Genomic DNA, 21,255 nt, shown 5'->3' on the forward strand with positions numbered 1-21,255 from the left:
TGAACGATAAATTAATAATAAAAAAAAAAAATTTGAAAAACAGGAATATAAATAAATAAATATATATATATATATATATATATATATATATATATATATATAATATAATATACATATATATTTTTTCTTTTTTAAATGTATATAAAAGAATGAAAATATAAAATATAAAAAAAAAATTAAGAGAATATATATATATATATGTAAAATTTTTTAATAATATTTTAATAAAAATGTACATTATATATATATATTTTTTATGGTATACATAAATAAAATACGTGGATATAAAAAAAAAAAAAAATATAAATATAATTATATGTACATATATGATAATATATTACATGTGAAAGTGCATTGGATATTTCATTATAAACATACAAATAAATATTTATATGGTCTCAAGGTATAAAGGTCAATAATAAAATGAATAAATAAATATAAATATAAATTATATATTTATATATATTAATATATTTATTATTGTATAAAATATTTTTTAGCGTATTTATATGAAAAAAGGTTACAAAATAGACTATATATATTTATATATATAAAAGGTAAATTAAATTATATATACCCTAATAGCGTTTTATATATACATATATATCAACATATATGTGGTCATTAATTTCCTATAATATTATATATTCACATATATATTATACAAAATTAAAAAAAAAAAAAACATTAATAAAAAAAATAATTTTATTTATATAAAATAATAAATTAAAAAAAAAAAAAAATTAAATAATTTACCATATAATTCTTAATTATAGAATTATATTTATTATATAAATAAATAAATATATATATATATTATATATATATATATATAATAATTATGGTGGTCAATAATACAATTTTGTCATATTTAATTTTACTGTGTAAAAATGTCTCATTATAAAGTGTAAAATAAATAAATAAATAAAAAAAAAAATTAAACATACGTTTATTCCAAGTATTAATATTTATTTTGTGTTATATTATGATGCTTCTATAAAAAGAAAACGAAGAAGAAAAAAAATAAAAAAAAAAAATAAAAAAAAATAAAAACATATATATATATATATATATATATATATACATTTAAACACACCGTTAGTGATTTTTAAAATATGCTTTTAACAAATGTAAGATTTTTAAGCAAATGTATGAAAATAAAAATAGCCAAGAGAAAAAGCTGGGTGAAAAGAAATAAAAAATGGATGTTGCCAAAAGTGGAAAATTCTTATTTAAAACAAGAACAAGATTTTACTGTTCCTCATAAAGTTATTTCCACATGTTTAAATAAAGAATATGAAAAAAATAATACAAAAGATAATTTAAAATGCGAAGAAGATGATGATAATAATAAATACTTTAAGAATATACTTAAAGAACTACATAATAATAATAATAAAAGAAATGGAAATTTATTAAAACCACATGAATATAAAAAATTATTGAATAAAGACAAATATAAACAAAATGATGATAAATTAAATTTAAAAGATTTATTAAAAAAAGGAACTAAGCCAATAAATTTAAATATGGAAAGTATTGATCATTTAAAAGAAGAAAAAGATAAAGAAAAGAAAAAAAAAGATATAGACACTTTTTGGTATATGCCTAATCCTTTTGAAAAAAAAGGTGTTTATGGAATGAAAGAAAATTCTTTTTATAAATCTTTTTTAAAAGATAGAGAAAGGAGTCTAGATAAAATTAATGAAAAACAATTAAATAAAAATGATCAACAATTATTAAAACAATTAAAAAAATATAATAATAATCATAATATAAATAATGAATTATTAGAAAATAGTATATCCATAAATGATAACCAAAATAAAGAAAAAAAAATTAGAATTCCTCCTAGGAAATATTGGTATGATAATAATTATTCGACACCTGATACTAATACAATCAATACTGTTAAAGCTAGAGATTTAAGATTTCTAATGATGAATGAGGCAAGACTAGTTAGGAAAGGAAAAAATATTGATGTCGAATTATGGTTATGTTTTATGAATAGAGTCATACAATTATCACCCATAGTACATGTACGTAGTCTTCTTAGATATTTACAAACTATAGCTTCTGTTAAAATTATTAACAAAAAAATGTTAAATGATATATTTTGTGAAATATTTAAAAGAGAAAATGATATGAAACCAAAACATTATGTATATCTTTTTCAAAGTTGTTCAAGATTAAAATGGAATGATTTTAATTTAATTTATGCTTTAAAAAATATGACCTTATGCTGGTCCATCTTAAGAAATAATTTCATCATAAAATCAGCTAATTCTATATCCAAATTAGGATTAGCAAGTAATGTGTATAGTAAAGCTTTGCAAATAACACTAAATGAAAGATTAAATAATTTTAGTGGAAGAAATCTAAAAGCAATAAAAGCTATAACCTTTCTAGAATTTTTTAATGAAGACATGATTATCAAATTTATATCGCGCGCTACATTTTACAAAGAATATTTTAATTATTATACGCGAAACTTACAAATGTTATATTTATATATTGTATTATTTCATAGTTCTATATACAATAACTTGACTCAGGAACAGAAGTCTTTTTTACAGTATTATTCTCAAGATAGAAATTTGAAAAAAATAAATAAGAAGAAACATAAGAAAAGGATGAGAACATTGTCAATGGGTGACCAAGTGGGAAATGAAAAGGGTGAGGCTAATTTGGGGGGTTACAATTCAGGTGATGATGATTCATATGGTGATGGTTCATATGGTGATGATTCATATGGTGATGGTTCAGATGATGACGATTCAGATGATGACGATTCAGATGATGACGATTCAGATGATGACAATTCAGATGATGACGATTCCGATGATGACAATAAAAATTTTGATAATAACAAAAATGTCAAAATAGGAAACAAGATATGTGGTGGTTATACCTGTACGTTACATAAAGAAGTTAGTGATTTTTTAAACAAGCTAAATATAGAACATCTGAACTCAATAAATTGTGGACCGTTTATGGTTGATATATATCATCCTTCATCAAATTATATAATAGAATTGAATGCTCATTTTCAATATTATTTCAATTCAGAAAGTTTAACTACCTTATCAAAATGGAGACATAAGTTTTTATCACAAATGGGCTATAAAGTCATTCACATATCTTATCGCATATGGAATAACTTACATAATGATGCTCAAAAAATGGAATATATATATAGTGTGTTACCTAAGGTTATATTGGAAAGTTCCTCATATAATTCGAATTTGACCAAAATGTAGTTATATGTATATATATATATATATATATATATATATATATGTATTTATGTATGTGCACATATATATGTTATTATTTTATTATTATTATTTTTTTTTTGTGAATTATTTTTTATTTGATTTGTCATTTCAACTATATTTGAATATTTTGTTTATACACATTTAAAAAAATTAAAATTAAACTTTATATCTTAAAACTATAATGAATAATTATTATATCATTGTTATAATAAAAATATAAAATTTATAAATTAAACGCATTTTCTTAAATAAATAATTATGTACGTATATAATATTCTTCATGCTATAACGACGCATTATGAAGCGAAATAAAAACAGGTAATGTATATTATGCGATAGAAAAAAATAACGCACATTTCTTTTCAAAGATAAAAAAAAAAAAAAAATATATAAATTATAATATATAAAAAATATATATTATTTAGCTAAAAATAAAATTATAAAATAAATAGTGAATATATATATATAAATATGTATGTATGTTTTTTTTTTTTTTTTTTTTTTTTTTTTTTTTTTTTTTTTTCCTGTCATGGTCAGGTAATTTCATCCATTTTAAAGTAGCTTTTTCTGAACATAATAATAAATAGCTACATTTAAAAATATATATATATATATATATATATATATATATATACATATATATATAATATAGTATAACAAATATACAAATATATTTACAATATTGATAAAAAAATGAAAAAGTAAAACCATGTTATCATATTACAAAAATGTTATTTCCTTTAATAATAAAGGTGTAATATTTTCAATATGTTCAAGAACAATTTTTGTAAGTCAACGTAACTTAGCTCCAAAGGTAAAACCTGGGAAAAAAGGACAAGATAAAAAAGATACAGCATCAGGTAGTACTACTGAAAGTAGTGAGAAAGCTCATATTTTTAATATATACAATACTGTAAATGAGGATCATGAAATATTACCAGATCACGCATATCCAAAATGGTTATGGAAATTGGAAAAGCCTTTAAAAAGTTATGGAGAGCTTGCTTTAATGTTCTTATATGGAAAGGTAATATTTATATAAATAAATTAGTGAAGAAAAAATCTTAAAATTTAGTAACCCTTTGATGAATAGTAATATGTGTATAATATGTATATGTATATATATATATATATATTTTTTTTTAGGATATTGAAAATGCCACTGCTCAAGATTACCATCGATTTCGTAGGTTGCATAACAAAAATTTAATTAAACTGAATAATTTAAGATTGAAAAAATCAAAACGATCAACCGTAAAACCCATATTTTGGGACCTTTAAAAGAAAGTGAAATGACAAAATAATAACAATTCGAAGAAGTAAAAAAATAAATAATACAGTGTAATGATATTATATAAATATATATAATATATATATAATATATACATATAATTTATTATTTATTTATACTTTTATTATATATATATATATATATATATATATATGTTATATTATGGTGTTCAACAAAAAAGAATATTTTTAATAAAGAATTATTCAATAACTATATTTTACCTATTTCTTTTTCTTTTTTTTTTTAAATCATAAAACTTTACATTATTATTTTTGTTTATAAAACTTTATATTTTATTCATTATAATTTAAAAAAATAAAATAACAATAAAAAAATTCATAATAATCATTTTTTTTTTTATGTTGACACATGAATTGACGTAGGAATATTTATTCATTAATTTTAATACTTTATTTAAAAATAAGTATATCATCATAAAGGTGAAAATTATATAATTGTATAAATGTTTAAAAAAATAAAAATAAAAGGTAAATAACCATTCAGTGAGAATTTAAATGAACAAATCATAATATAATACAATATAATATAATATAATATTATTTATTTATTTTAATTTTTATTTTTATATTTATTTTTGGTTTTTAATTTTAAAAATTGTGATAAGATTATTTTGGTTAATACGAAATTAATTTTGATTATATATCATTATATATTTGGACAAATATACTATTATTTTTTTATATATTTACTTTCACAAGTAAACATACAAATATATACATATATATATATGTGTGTGTGTATGTATTAACTTGTTTATGGTAAAAAAAAAGTAAAAATGAAGAAAATGATATAACTTGGAACAGAATGAGAAATTCAAATAAGAGGAAGTTAACAACCGTCGAAAATGAAAGTCGTAAAAAAAGAAGTACGTGTGATGGGGGAGATATGAATGTAAAGGATTTAACACTTAAAGAAGAAAATAAGAATACGAAGAATGTTACAATAAAAGTGGATAAAGAAAGAAAAGAAAAGAAAGGAAAAAATATGAATCACCAAAATAAAAATATTCATGATAAAAAGCAAGATGATGTTATATTTATGGATGATGTTGATGGTTATGATAGAGAATATTTTAAAAATTTAAAAAAAGGTGCTATCATAGAAATGACCTTATATAATTGGATGGTATTTAGTGGGCCTGTAACTCTAAAAGCTAATCAAGGAATAAATTTAATAGCTGCTGCAAATGCAAGTGGTAAATCTTCGATCGCTTGTGCTTTGGTTTTTGGTTTAGGATATAATAGTAATATATTATCTCGAAATAAAGAATTAATAAATTTTATAAAGAAAGGTGAAAAGAAGAGTTATATAGAAATTACCTTAAAATGTGATGATGAGAAAAATTTTATATGTATAAAAAGAATTATGAATATTATAAATAATAAAGTGGAAAGTTTTTGGTTTGTTAATAATAAAAAAGAAAATTATGAAAAAATTGAAAGAATTCAAAAAGAATTCAATTTAAATTTAGATAATTTAATTACATTTATGCCTCAAGAAAATGTTAGTAAATTTTCTAGATTAAATCCAGAAGAATTATTTGAATGTACTTTATTAGCTATTGATAAAAAATTATTAGATGATTATAATTATTTAAAAAACAAAATTGAAGAAAAAAAAAGTGGAGAAATTAAAATTCAAACATATGAACATGAAATAATACAAGAAGAAAAAATTATAAGTGATTTAGAAATTAAAAAAAACAAATATGAAAATTTAAGAATGTTATTATCCACAATGAAGTTATATAGAGTAAAAAAATCTTTGCTTCTAATTGAACACAAGAAGAAACAAGTTATAAATATAAAGGAGCATATAGAATCTTTGATTAAAGAAAAAGATACACATTTTAATACACTGAAATATTATTTGTCTGAACTAGAGAAATGTCATAAAATTATAAATAATTTAACCTTAGAATATAGCTCCAAAAAAATAATTATAAAAGAATCACTTAATAAATATATGAAATTAAATTTAACATTAGAAGACATGGAAAAACAAATAATTAAAGAAGAAAAAATTATGGATGACACAGTTCAGAATATATATGAAAATAAAGAGTGTATAAAAGAATTAGAAAATAAGAAAAAAAAAATAAAAGATGAAATATACAAGTTAGAAGAATTTTTTAATAAAAAAAAGGAGGAACGAAAGAAAAAAATATTAACAACAGAAGAAAACAAAATGAATGATAATAATTGTGTAATTAATAAAAAAAAAAATTTGAATACATTATTAAATGATGATAATCCATATGATCATATAAAAGAAAAAGAATTACAAAATGAGTTAAAAAAAATATCTGATGAAAATAAAAAATTATTAATGAAAAAATATAACATACAATCAGAATATAAATCTATATTAGATAAATTAAAAAAAAGAAAAAATTATGAAAATATACAAGAAGAAAAATTTCTGAATAGTATTGAATTTACATTAAGAGAACGAATATTAAATTATAAAAAAAATATTAAAAATATTGTAGAAACATATAATTTATTAAATAAGGAATATATAGAAAATTTAAAAAAAAAATATGATCAAACAAAAATACATAATATAAATGAATTTAATGATGAAATTGTTGATGAATTATCAAAACAAAATATAATATATGGTCCTTTATGTAAATATATAAAATGTATAAAACCACAATATGATTATATTTTAGAATATTTTTTAAAAAAATATTTTAATAGTTTTCTATTAATTCAAAAAGACAACAAGGAATTGTTGGAAGTGTTATATAAAAAATATAAATTATCTGTTATAACAACAAATGATAAAAATGTGGATAATAATAATAAAATAAATAGTAATAATGAGAATACCAATTTTGTATCTCCAAAGTTTTGTCGTGTCACTAATGAGATGAAAGAAAGAGGTGTGGAATATTTTTTATATGAACTTTTTGATAGTCCAGATGTAGTAAAAAATAGTCTTATCAATATAATACCTATACATATATCATTTATTGTTAAAGGAGATACATTAAAAAATAAGAGCACAAAAGAAATTAATGAATTTAATAATTTTATGATTAAAGAAATATCGAAACAATTAAATGAAGATGTTAGGAGTTTATTCTATTTTTGTGAAGATAATATACATCGATATCGCATAAGTACATATGATAAAAATATATTTATAGAAAATTTTTCACATATAGAAAAAAAATGTAAAATATTATATTGTATGAATAAAGATGTAAAAAAAGATATAGTTAATTTGATGGAAAGAAAAGAAAAGTGTGAGAAAGAACTTGAAGACTTACAAATAAAATTTTCAGAATTTGAAAAAATGAAAAAAGAAAAAAATGATGAATACAATAAAATAATTTTAGAAAGGAATGAAATGAATATTAAAAAAAAGAAATATACATTATTAAAAAATGAATTAATAAATATTGATGAAAATTTAAATAAATATATGAAAGGTGAAGATATTATTGAAGAAAAAAAAAATATGATTCTTAAAAATATTAATTTAATAAATAAAAAAAAAATAGATATATGTGAAGAATATTTCCATATTTTAAAAGAACATTCTATATATGATAAAGAATTATTTTTTATGTATCATAAATTGAATCAATGGAAAAAATATTTATCCATAATAAAAAATGAAAATATAGAAAATGAAGAAAAACATGAAAATTTAAAAAATAGTATTGAACTAGAAAAAAATAAATTAAATTCATATATATATGATATAAATGAATTAGAAGGTTTATTAAAAATACAAAAAAATGAATTAAATGATGAAGAAATTAATACATTAGATTCAATTCCTTTTAATTTAGAACAAGTGGAAAATAAATTAAAAGAATGTATAATTCAAGAAAAAATATATAATAATCTAGATAATAATAATAATAAATCTGAAGAAAAATATAATATATTATTATTATCAATAGAAAGACATAAACAAAATGTTCAAAATAAAAAAAAAGAAATATCTAATTTAAAATTAAATATATTAGAAAATGAAAAACAAATTCAATTTATATTACCACAATGGTCAAATCAAATTAATGAATATATTATTTTTTTAAATTATAATTTTGAAAAATTTATGAATTTTATTAATCCAGAATTTTATGGAAAAATAGATCTAATCAAAAAAAATGATATATATGAAAAATGTGAATTATATATTAAAGTCAAATTTAAAAAGAATGCACCTTTTTTATTATTATCTATATCTCATCAATCTGGAGGTGAAAGATCTTTAACAACAATGTTATATATTTTATCAATTCAAAAATTAACAAAAAATGGTTTCTATGTTCTAGATGAATTAAATCAAGGATTAGATCATGTTAATGAACAAAAAATCTTTCAATTACTCTCATGCTTATCAAATCCAAATATGTATAAACAATATTTCTTACATAATTATAATTATAAATATATTAACATCGATTATTATTCTATACCTCAATATTTTATATTAACACCACAAATTATTAGAAATATCGTATTTAAAGATATTACGGTTCATTATCTTTTCAATGGTTTTGGAGTTATAGATAAACAATTTGAAAATTTCTACAAAAAAAATACAACATGAAAGTTAAGTTCTTCCATTATTATATTATATATAATATATAATATCATATATATGTATGATATTATATTTATTTAATTTTTTTTTTTTTTTTTTTTATAATTTTTAAAAACGATCAATTTTGAGTTCCATAAGGGATGACATATAATTTGAAACAAAAAAAAAAAAAAAATATATATATATATATTATATATATATTATATATATTGTATATATTTTTATTTATTTATTTTATTTTAAAATCATCAGGGTAAGGTTTTTAGGCACAATCCTACAAGGAAAATAAATATTTTAAAATATTGTAAAAAAAAAAAAATTTTTATATGCCCATATATATATATATATATTATTAATACATATATAAAATATTATAGGTAATTTTTTTTACTATCATGAAAAATTGTATGGTACATAAAAAATATATATATATACAATATATATTAATAAATATGCATATTTTTTAGCACCTATATAATATAATATTATTTATTATATATATTAAATATATTAATATATATTTTTTGTTCATCCATAAATATATAAAAACAAAACGTATGTCAATTATTTTTTTTTTTATTTTTTTTTTTTTTTTTTTGTTTCTTTTTTTCTTGCTTTCTCACGCTATATACAAATTTTAACTTTTATAATTTTTTTTTCATAAATATAAAATATAGATATTTACTTATATATAAATATATTATATATTTATATTTTTATGTTTTTTATAACATTATCTATATTTTACAAATCATTGTTATATATAAAAATAAAAAAATTATAAGTTTACCCTTACTACTATTTTATATATCATGGTGAAAGCATTCTTAATTAAAAATTAAATAAATAAATATAAATATATATATATGTGAATATATATGTAGATATATATATATATGTATATATTTATTTATATTATTATAATATATACATATATATATTATCCAAGTTGATGTTATATTTTATCATTTGATTTTCCATAAAAATAATACAAATATTAAATTATAAGTATATTTTGAAAAATAAAAAATGTCCAATACATTAGTTTCCAATGAAAGCGTACCTAATTCAAAAGTAGATGAACAGGAAGAAGAAATAAATGCAAAGATTTTTCCATTAGCTTCACCAGAATTAACAAATCAAATATTAGATGTTGTTCAAAGGGCTACTGTGTATAGGCAATTAAAAAGAGGAGCAAATGAAGGTAATGACAAAGGAGAAACCAATTCAAAAAATTATATATAACAAATGTTTTTATCAACACATATATGTATATATATGTATATATGTATGTATATATATATATATATATATATATATATGTATTTTTTTTTTTGTAGCTGTTAAAAGTCTACATAAGGGAATATCAGAATTAGTTGTTTTGGCTGCTGATGCTAAACCTTTGGAAATTATTTCGCATATACCGCTCGTATGTGAAGATAAGGTGAGAAGGATAAATAATGGAAGAAATATATATGCATACATATATATAAATATACATATATATATATATATATATATTTATATATTTTATTTTTTTTATTTCTTTTTAGAATACTCCTTATGTTTATGTAAGAAGTAAGATGGCATTGGGACGAGCATGCGGAATATCACGATCTGTAATTGCAACATCTATAGTTACAAAAGACGGATCACCATTAGAAACTCAAATTACTGAACTTAAAGATTTAATTGAACAGATGTTAATATGATGAAAGAAAAAAAAAAAATATATATATATATGTATATAACATTATATGTTAACATTTTTCTGTTATATTTTCATTTTTATCATGTATTAGTTTTTTTTTTTTTTTTTTATATATATATATATATATATAAAATTAATAGATGGTATATATTTATTTTTTACTTTAATATTATTATCTAAACTTAATAAATATAATATCCAATATTTTATCATTTAATATATATTTCTTTAATTTTTTATTTTCTTTTTATTAAATAACTATATAAAAGGATTACCAATATTTTTTTACAAGACAATAATTCTTTTTTTTAATATAGAATAAATAAATAAACAAACAAACAAACCTTTGTTTTTTAAAGTTATCATTTTAAATGTAAAATTTTAAAAAATAATCAATTATCATATATATATATATAATTATTTTTTTATATATATAATTTTCTCTTTTTAATTAAAATTTTTTATTATACTACTCGCACAAAAAAAAAAAAAAAAAAAAAAAAAAACATATACAATTATATGTATATATTATATAATATTATTATTTATAAGGAATAAACCCTTCTGATATAATATATATATATATATATATATAATATAATATATATAATTATATTATATATATATATTTCATTTTTAGATATAATAATATATAATAATCATTATATATATATATATTTCTTCATTTTTACTTGTATATATATTTTAAATTGTAAATTTTTTTTATTTTATTTTATTTTTTTTATTTTTATCAATTTTGGGTATAAGAAAAAAAATATATATATATATAAATATACCATATATAATATATATATATATATATATATATATATATATATATATATTTTATATAATAAAAAAAAATATATTTATATATTCACATTTTTTCGTGGTTATAAATATATATAGTAGTTTTTATCATAAAATAAATAAAAACTTATATAATATATATATATATATATATAATATATAATATATAAACGAATTATGTGTTTATTCTTATTGATATGCTTAAATGTTCAATGTTTCTTTTTCTTTACATCCATCATATTTTTTGTTTTATCTAATTAAGAATATATATATATATATATTAGTACACTGTTTAGAAATATGTTTGTTTTTGTACTTTTACGAAACAAACAAAAAAAAAAAATAAAATTGAAAAGATATATATATGAAATATTATATATATATATATAATATATTTTTATATATTAATTTTTTTTTTTTTTTTTTTTTTTTTTTTTTTTGGGTTTGATTTTTCCCATTATGCTTATATGGTTTGTATACAAAATATTTTTAAAATATACATAATTTTGTTTTAAGTTTGTTTTTTTTTTTTTTTTTTTTTTGGTATTTTCACATATTTCTTTTTTTTTTTGTTTTCACACATATATATATATTATACATATATTTTATATTTTTCTTTATATATATATGTCTTATTCTTGTAAATACCAGATATCATAAAATAATATTACTTTTCATATGTTATAGTTTATATATTTGTTTTCTTATTTATTTCTTATTTATTTTTTATTTTATTTTATTATAATTTTTTTTTTTTTTTTTTTTTTTTTGTACGTTATAAATGTAAAATATATTTATATATATATATGATATTTTAATGTTCTTATTTTGTATTTGATATGTATGTATTATAAATATGATCTTGATTTTTTTTCCCTTTTTTCAAAAAAATTAAAGAAAACAAATACAGTTACAAATAATGACAATAATATATTTATAACAATGTAAAACAATTGTGTATATAAAAGAGAAGACAAAAAGGAAAATAAAATAAAACATATATGAAATAATATGCGAGCAAACAAAAGTATATACATATAAATATATAATATATATATATATATATTTATTTATTTATATTTATTTGTTTGTTTATTTATTGGACAACACTATTTATATATATAATATTAATATCAATATATTTGTAAAATAAATATGATCACAAAATAAACAGCTACATATATATATATATATATATATATATATATATATATTTATATATATATATATTTATATATTTATATGCATGGTTATTTTTCATTATATACCATTTTATATATTTTTTGATGTGTTTCAAGTAAAAGTCATATATATATATATATATATATATATAGTTATACATTTTAAAAATTTTTTAAATTTTTATAAATATACACATTTATGTTTTATACAATACGAACTTATCATTTATAGATTGTTAATAAGTTCTTCATTTTGTTATTTCATTTTATTTTTTTTTTTCATTTTATTTTATTTTTTTTTTTTTTTTTATTTTCATTTTGATAAAATGAGAATTTTGTTAATACCTTTAATATTATCCCTAATAACATATGCTATTATATTTTTAAAGGGGAAGAAAATAAGTTATATATATATTAGTGATAATATAAGAAATAAGTTTGAAAATATTTTATTGTATTTTAATATTTTTGAAGTGCAGTACCCCCAAAGTTATATAAACAATGAAAAATTATTAGGTTTACATGTAAGAGATATAGAAAAAGATGCATACAGAGTATATCCTATATTAAAAGAATTAAAACAAAAAGATTATTTTAGAGTATTCAAAGTTAATTTACATTTATCATGTAAAGCTTTTTTAAAAGGTAATGAGAAATGTAAAGAAATAAAAAAATGTAGTATTTGTGAGTGTGAACAAGATGAAATACCATATAATTTTAGAACAAACGAAATTGAAATTATAGAAAATAAAATGACAAATGAAGATCTCAAAAAAACATTTATAGAAAGTAAATTGTATAAAGATATATTAGGAATTTATGCACCTTCAAATGAAGGATTTATATCTTATGTGGACCTCGTTTATAATTCTCCATCTTTTACAGCATATGAGGGTAGAAATATATGGTAAGAAAGGAAAAAAAAAATATATATATTGTGACATATTATAAAAATGTTATATACACATATTATATATATATATTATATACATATAATATTATATATGTTGAAATTTTTTATTTTATTTTTATTTTTTTTGATCCCTCTAAAGGAATATGATTTACAAAGAAAATTGTTTTCAGAATGAAAAAAGTGAGTGTGAAGAAATGAACAGTTTCTATAAAATAATTTCTGGCATGCAATCTAATATAGCTGTTTTATCATCAGAATATTTTTATTTAAAGAACGATTTTGTATTTGGTGAAATCCAGATGAATAATAAATTTAATAATGATTATCTTAAAAATCTAAATTATGATTATAGTGTGACATTTTTTAAAGAAAAAATAGGATTATATCCAGAGAGAATAGAAAATTTATATTTCACATTTGCAATCCTGTTAAGGTCTATGTGTCGTCTTAAGTCGTTATTTAAGCAATGTAAATGTAATTCAGGTTTGTCTAAAATAAAATAAATAAATAAAAATACATATATATATATATATATTTATGTATATATATATATATATATACATATTTATGTATGTATTTTTTTGTTTTATTTTATAGGATATGAACAGAATGATAAAGAAGCAGTGAGACTGTTAGATGACCTATTAGAAAATTTCTATCATTCATGTTCTTCGAAAGAATTTCTGGAACCACTTTTTCCTCAACACGGCAAAGATATATTATCAAAGTTTATGAATATAACGAATATTCTAGATTGTGTTCCATGTGTCAAATGTAGATTACATGGAAAGTTGAAAACAACAGCATTGCAAATAGCACTCGTGGTAAGAAAGGAGATAATATATATTGTATATGTATATGTATATATATGTGTGAATAATATATATATATATATGTATCATTTTTTTTTTTTTTTTTTTTTTTTTTTTTTTTAGGAAGGAGTGAGTGACGAACATATTGGCTCACTTGAACGCAATGAAATCACTGCCCTCATAAATGCCCTATACTATTTTGCAGATTCTATATTAATAATAAACAAGTAAAAAAAAAAAACAAAAAAAAAAAAAAAATACACCACATACACAATACGTGTGATTATATATTTATATGTATGTGTTTATATATATATTTTTTTTTTTTTTTTTTTTTTTTTTTTTGATGCAGATTTGAGGATAGGCTAAAGTTAAAAAAGACCATTTTTATTTTTTACGTTTTATCCTTTTCTCTATTTTTATTCCTAGTAATATATTCAATAGTTTTTCTGACTATTCGAAATTACAAAAAAAAAAAAAAAAAAGTAGCATAAATGAACATATATATGTGTTATATTTACAAAGGTGAAGAAAAAATACAAACATTTATTTTTACAAATTAAAAAAAATATATATATATATATATATATATATATATATGTATATGTTTTATTTTTATTTTTTATTACCTTTTGGACCTTCATTTAATTCAAAAGGCTTTCATTTTTTTATGTGTAATAAATTTATATGAAAAATTATAATTTTATGTATCATAAATTTATTATTTTTTTTTTTTTTTAATGAAACCGTTTTATTTTGTATCATATAATTATTTAACCAGAAATGTCAAATATATTAGTCAATCATTCGCATGATATAAAAATATAAATATAAAAAAAAAAAAAAAAAAAACAATATTTAAAAACAAAATATTTCTATTTAATAATTAAAAAAAAAAAAAAAAAAAAAAAAAAAAAAAAAGGTATATTATAAATATGTTTATTTTTTTTTTATTTTTACAAAATATTAATGTTAATATAATGATTATATATATATATATAAACATATATATAATATATACAATATAATAATATTTACAAAATATAGGTAATTTTTTTTTTTAAAAATTATTTAGTTTCCTTTTTTATATATCTCCATTTGTGCGTCTTCAGTTGTAAATAAAATATAATCATTATTAATATTATTTATATCATCAAAATGATTAAAGAAGGATATATATTTTGTATTTATTAAGGAACTTCTAGGGAAGAAATTTGTTTTTGATAATATATTATTACTATCACAAAAATTCATATGTTCATAAAAAACATGTCCATCATCATTTATTAAACATAATCTTTGTTTATTACAAGCAGCAGATACAATTTTATAATTTCTTTTCTTTTTTAATTTATATTTGTTATTATGTTTTATAGTTCCCATTAATGAATTGGATAAGATATTATGCCATTTCTCATTTCGTATGTCATAAAAATATAAATAATCTTTTTCATCTACACATAATATATTATAATCATTAATAAGACAAGCGTGTATGAAATTAGATTGATTCTTATTAAAATTTGAATGAATATTTTTTTTTATTTTTTTTTCATAAAGAAATGGTTTATTTAAATAATTTACCCTCACATAATTGTCTTCATATGACAAACCAATCAAATTTTTACTATACATCATATTATTATTAATATCATCATACATCATATTATTATTAACATCATCATACATCATATTATTATTAACATCATCATACATAATATTATTATTATTATTATTATTATTATTATTATATATCCTTTTTCTAGCACTTTCAATAAATTTTTTTTTTGAACTCCTATTCTGTGATGATATATTAAGAAATAATTTATTATAACTATTAAAATTATTTATATTATTAAGATATATATTTTTTTTTCCAATTCTAATATCAAAAAGTTTTAAATCATTAGACATTGCAAATAATAATTTATTTTTTAATTGAACATATCTAACTTTATCATTAAAATTATCATAAACTTGTATAATATCAAAGTTTGTATCTGCATTTATTAATTCTATAGTTTCATCAGATGAAGCAGTTGTTATATAATTATAACTACAACTAATACTATTAATTGTATCATTATGTATTTTCTTAGATATAATTTGACTATATATATTATTATCATTAAAAAATAAACCTTTATCTTGTTTATTATTTATATGGTCATATATATTATTATATATATTTTCATTTTTGTCATAAAATATATCTTCAAAAGAATTATATAAAAAATCACTTGAGTCATTACTATGAAAATTAAATAAATCATCAGAAAGGTCATCACTAAAAAATTCGTGTTCATACTCATCATTATTATTATTATTATTATTTTCAATTCGATGGTGATTTATATTTTGATTTTTTACTTTTTCTTTTATATCTATCTTACTTTTATTCTCACATATATTATTATATTTATTTTTATAATCTATATTTAATATACTCTTTGGATTTATAAACACAATATTACCTGTTGATGTTCCTAATACATAATTATTTTGAATATTATTTATAGAAGAAAAATTATCATCACTTATTTTTAATGATATAAAATTATTATTATTTTTTATATTACAATTTAATAAATCTTTATGTGTTATTAATTTTATATATCCATTATTACAAGAAAAACAAGTATGTTCACATGTACTAGCTATTCCTCTTATTTTACATGAAGAAAATGTTTCTGCTCTATATAAATTCCAATTATATCTTTTAAAATAATCACAATATTCATCATCCTTTCTTTTATTATTTATATTTACATTTTCATATTTCATATTTTTATCATCCATCAGAATATCCCTTTGTTTATCTGATGATAGGTTGTATGATAAAGTGGGATTTGTAGCATCTATCATATCGTCGTCCATATAATCATCCACATTGTCATCCACATCGTCATCCATATAATCATCCACATCATCATCCACATCATCATCCATATAATCATCCACATCATCGTCTGTATCACCATCAATATTGTCTCCTTCATAGTCATAATGAACCAAAGAATTATCACCACCAACAATCCCAATTCTCTTCTTCCTGCATATCTCATTTGTTGCATAACCCTTTGATCCAATATGAAGATTTTTTTTTTTTTTTGTTTTGTTTTTTGTTTTTTGTTTTTTGTTTTTTTTTTTCATGATTTCCTGTCTCAATAATTGATTAATCACATCAGAATAATACCAATGATAATTTGAAATATTTTCATTATAAACAAAAGTCTGAATCTTCTTTTTTGATACATGAGGTTGTTTAAATATTTGATAAGGACATTGTCCAAATTCATGCAATTGAGTTTTCAAAGCTTTGGATGACATAGTAGTTATTAAATCTTTAATATTTTGATTAAAATTTTGTTCAAAAGTATTTTCTTTTTCTGCTTTATTACTTTCATAATTATCTTTATTATTATAATCTCTAGATAATTTTTCATTTAATATAGAATGCATATATGTTAAAGGATGAAATAAATTAAAACATTCTTTTGCATTATGACCATTTTGTTTATAACCAAATATTAAATCTATCCAAGAATTTAAATTTTCATTTACATAATTACTTTCTAATGCGTTTTTTAAAAAAATTAAAAATTCTTTAGGATTAGAACACCATTTAGGTAATATAACATCATTTATATTACCTTCATTTGTAATTATATTTAAATTATTTTTTAAAAAACTTTCATCATCTTCATAAAATTCAGGAATTAATTCTATAAATGATGAATTCGCATTTAATGCTGTATGATATGTACTTTCCATAGATAAAAACATTCTAGATATAGTATCAAATTTACCACTTTGCAATTTTAATTGACATTCAGGATATAATCTAATTAAAAAATATACAACATAAGCTAATGTTGAATAATGGGAACCATAAAAATAATCATGATCATGCATTTTTTCTATTAATGAATTTAAACGATTTTTATTTAAACATCCAACCGGTTTTTTTAAATCACGATATATTTCTTTATTATCATATTCAAGTTTCTCATCTGTTCTATAACATGATATAATCCATGGATATATAGGATATTGAGAAAAATCTTTTCGACTTCGACCTCCAATACAATTCAAAAAATCTAAATATATATAATTACTTATATATCCTTCACACCATTTTTCTTGTATTACATATACAAAATCTTTATTTTCTTCAATAAAAAAACATTCACTTTTTATTCTTTTCAATATATTTATTATTATTTCTCTATCATCATATGATATAAATTCTATATATAAAGAATCATATTTTTTCCTTTTCTCATTTTCAAAAATTATTTCTAAAGCATTAGGTTTCATTGTAATTATTCTTTTAAATACATGTAATATCTTTTCAACATTCCATTTCTTTTCTTTCTTATTTGTAAAATTTGGATAGGGTTGGAAATATATATATTTATTTGTAATATTTAAAATTCCTTTTACTTTTAATAAAGGAGATACTTTATAAACCCAAAAACCATCAATTCTATTTGTTATAATTTTCTCATGAATATTAATACTACTAATATCAAATTTTATATTCTCTTTTAATTTATTCATAATACTTTCTATATATTTATCTAAATTTAATTCTTTATTTTTTACAACACCATTATTATTTGTACAATATTCATTTCTTTTATTATTATCATCATCTGTTCTTTTCATTTCTTTATTATGATTATTCTCCTTTGTATTATCTGATTTTAAAACATTTCTATTCTGACAACTAACATTACTATTAATATTATTATTATTATTATTTATGATAATATTGGTGTTTTTATTTATCATTTCATCAGCTCTAGATTTATTTCCAATTTTATATTTATTTTTCTTCTCTTTTATTAATATATCCATTTGTTTTTCATTAATTATCATTGCTGTCTTTATCTTTACTATCAAATCATAAATGTGTTTCATTTTTTTCATAAGCATTGAAGAGTTTTCACAAGAAAAAACATACAAAAAGCTTATTTCTTTTTCTTTATCTGTTGAAGATTCTAAATTTATTGACATTCCTTTTGTTTGATTATTTATATGATCTCTATCCAAATGAGTTTCATCACCACATTGATTATCTTTATTTTGTATTTGTATATTTCCATTGTTATCATTAGTTTTATTTTTATTGTCACACTCTAGTTTGTCTGTTATATAATCATTCATATGTATATTTGAAGACATATGATCATTTCTTTTATTTTCGATTTTTATATTTTTTTTTTGTTTTTGTTTCTCTGAATTTACAAGTGTATTATTATTATTCTCTTTGGTACTATCAACCAATGATCCATCTTTATTATTATAAGATTTGTTGGTGTCTAGAAAATCATCAAAATTATTTAATATTTTTTCAAAAATATATATTTTTTCATGTATATTATTATTATCTATAATTTTATATTCATCATAATATTCATTATATAAATTATTTAACGCATTTATATTTTTTTTATATTTTCTTTCATAAATAAATTGTGATATACATCTCGTCTTCTTATTATGTATAATAGTTTTAATTCGTATGACTTCACATGTCTTAATTATTATTTCATTTTTAAATATTCCTAATTTTATATTCTCTAATTTTTTAAAAGGAAATTTCAAAACTTCTTCATCAACATTATATGCTTCAAAAATTAATGATTTAGAACACAGCCTTAATCGACCCTTTAATTCAACATATATATAATTACCATTTTCATTTTTATTTTCATTATTATTTTTATTATTATTATTATTATTATTATTATTTTTATTCATATTATTATTTTTATTATCTTCTTTTTCTTTCCTTGTTTTCATAGTTATTAGCATGTCATCAATGTATTCCTCATCCTCTTCTAAAAACAGCAAATTAAAGGATCTTATTTTTTGTGATTTCTCCATATTCCCTTCTTCCTTGTGTTATGAAAATTAAAGGGTACATTATTTACAAAAAAAAAAAAAAGAGAAAAGTTAACAAATATTTTTATAAATAAACATAAATGTTTTATATAATATATATATATATAATATATATATTATTATTATTTATAAATTACGGAAAAAATATATTTTTATTGACAAAATAAAATATTATAACAATCATATTATTTATTGACAAATAATTAATATAAGTGACAAATATATTTTTATTCATATAAAATAATAATTCCTCTTTTAAATATTTCTAAATTGATATATATATATATATATATATATATATATATATACATATAGTGATAATATATATTATTATAACTACATATAAAGTTATTTAATCTTTGTTTCATAAGTATAAAAAAAAAAAAAAAAAATTTGCATTTCATAAAATTTTAACAACTTTTTTTAAAGTATATATAATTAAGAATTATTTAACACTATGAAGGGGTAATATATATATATATATATATATATATATATATATATATATATATATTTATATATATTTATATATTTATATTTATTTATTTATACACTTTAAAAAAAAAACATCAAAAGTAATTTTTTAAATAGCAGATATATGAATAAAAATATACATATATAATACAATATATATTTATATATATGTATATAGGTTATACAATAGGGAAAAAAAAAATATATATATAAATATATTTATTATATATATATATATTTTTTTTTTTAATAAAACGTGTAAATTTTATCAAACATAAA

At 17.9% G+C, this 21,255-nt stretch overlaps 6 protein-coding genes across 6 annotated transcripts; 5 read left to right on the forward strand and 1 right to left on the reverse strand.

Annotated features, from left to right (window-relative positions):
• Positions 1–1,115: 1,115 nt before the first annotated feature.
• Positions 1,116–3,260, forward strand: PADL01_1121800 (RAP protein, putative; the record flags this gene model as incomplete). The annotated part of the gene is made up of 1 exon (XM_028682683.1): positions 1,116–3,260. One exon carries the CDS (start codon positions 1,116–1,118, stop codon positions 3,258–3,260), a length of 2,145 nt encoding a protein of 714 aa, XP_028538936.1.
• Positions 3,261–3,987: 727 nt separating this feature from the next.
• PADL01_1121900 (mitochondrial ribosomal protein L37, putative) lies at positions 3,988–4,559 on the forward strand (the record flags this gene model as incomplete). Its single annotated transcript, XM_028682684.1, has 2 exons — positions 3,988–4,305; positions 4,425–4,559. 2 exons carry the CDS (start codon positions 3,988–3,990, stop codon positions 4,557–4,559), a joined length of 453 nt encoding a protein of 150 aa, XP_028538937.1.
• Positions 4,560–5,394: 835 nt separating this feature from the next.
• On the forward strand, positions 5,395–9,168 carry PADL01_1122000 (conserved Plasmodium protein, unknown function; the record flags this gene model as incomplete). Its single annotated transcript, XM_028682685.1, has 1 exon — positions 5,395–9,168. The coding sequence occupies one exon, from the start codon at positions 5,395–5,397 to the stop codon at positions 9,166–9,168; it is 3,774 nt and encodes a 1,257-aa protein (XP_028538938.1).
• Positions 9,169–10,191: 1,023 nt separating this feature from the next.
• Positions 10,192–10,874, forward strand: PADL01_1122100 (splicing factor, putative; the record flags this gene model as incomplete). Its single annotated transcript, XM_028682686.1, has 3 exons — positions 10,192–10,366; positions 10,503–10,606; positions 10,716–10,874. 3 exons carry the CDS (start codon positions 10,192–10,194, stop codon positions 10,872–10,874), a joined length of 438 nt encoding a protein of 145 aa, XP_028538939.1.
• A 2,316-nt stretch (positions 10,875–13,190) lies between these two features.
• PADL01_1122200 (endoplasmic reticulum oxidoreductin, putative) lies at positions 13,191–15,083 on the forward strand (the record flags this gene model as incomplete). Its single annotated transcript, XM_028682687.1, has 5 exons — positions 13,191–13,771; positions 13,917–14,260; positions 14,375–14,601; positions 14,713–14,816; positions 14,942–15,083. 5 exons carry the CDS (start codon positions 13,191–13,193, stop codon positions 15,081–15,083), a joined length of 1,398 nt encoding a protein of 465 aa, XP_028538940.1.
• A 577-nt stretch (positions 15,084–15,660) lies between these two features.
• On the reverse strand, positions 15,661–20,484 carry PADL01_1122300 (neutral-sphingomyelinase activation factor protein, putative; the record flags this gene model as incomplete). The annotated part of the gene is made up of 1 exon (XM_028682688.1): positions 15,661–20,484. One exon carries the CDS (start codon positions 20,482–20,484, stop codon positions 15,661–15,663), a length of 4,824 nt encoding a protein of 1,607 aa, XP_028538941.1.
• Between the last annotated feature and the right edge of the window lie 771 nt (positions 20,485–21,255).

This window comes from Plasmodium sp. gorilla clade G2 (assembly GCF_900097015.1).
Source record: "Plasmodium sp. gorilla clade G2 genome assembly, chromosome: 11".
Taxonomy (NCBI): Eukaryota; Apicomplexa; class Aconoidasida; order Haemosporida; family Plasmodiidae; genus Plasmodium; species Plasmodium adleri (nom. inval.).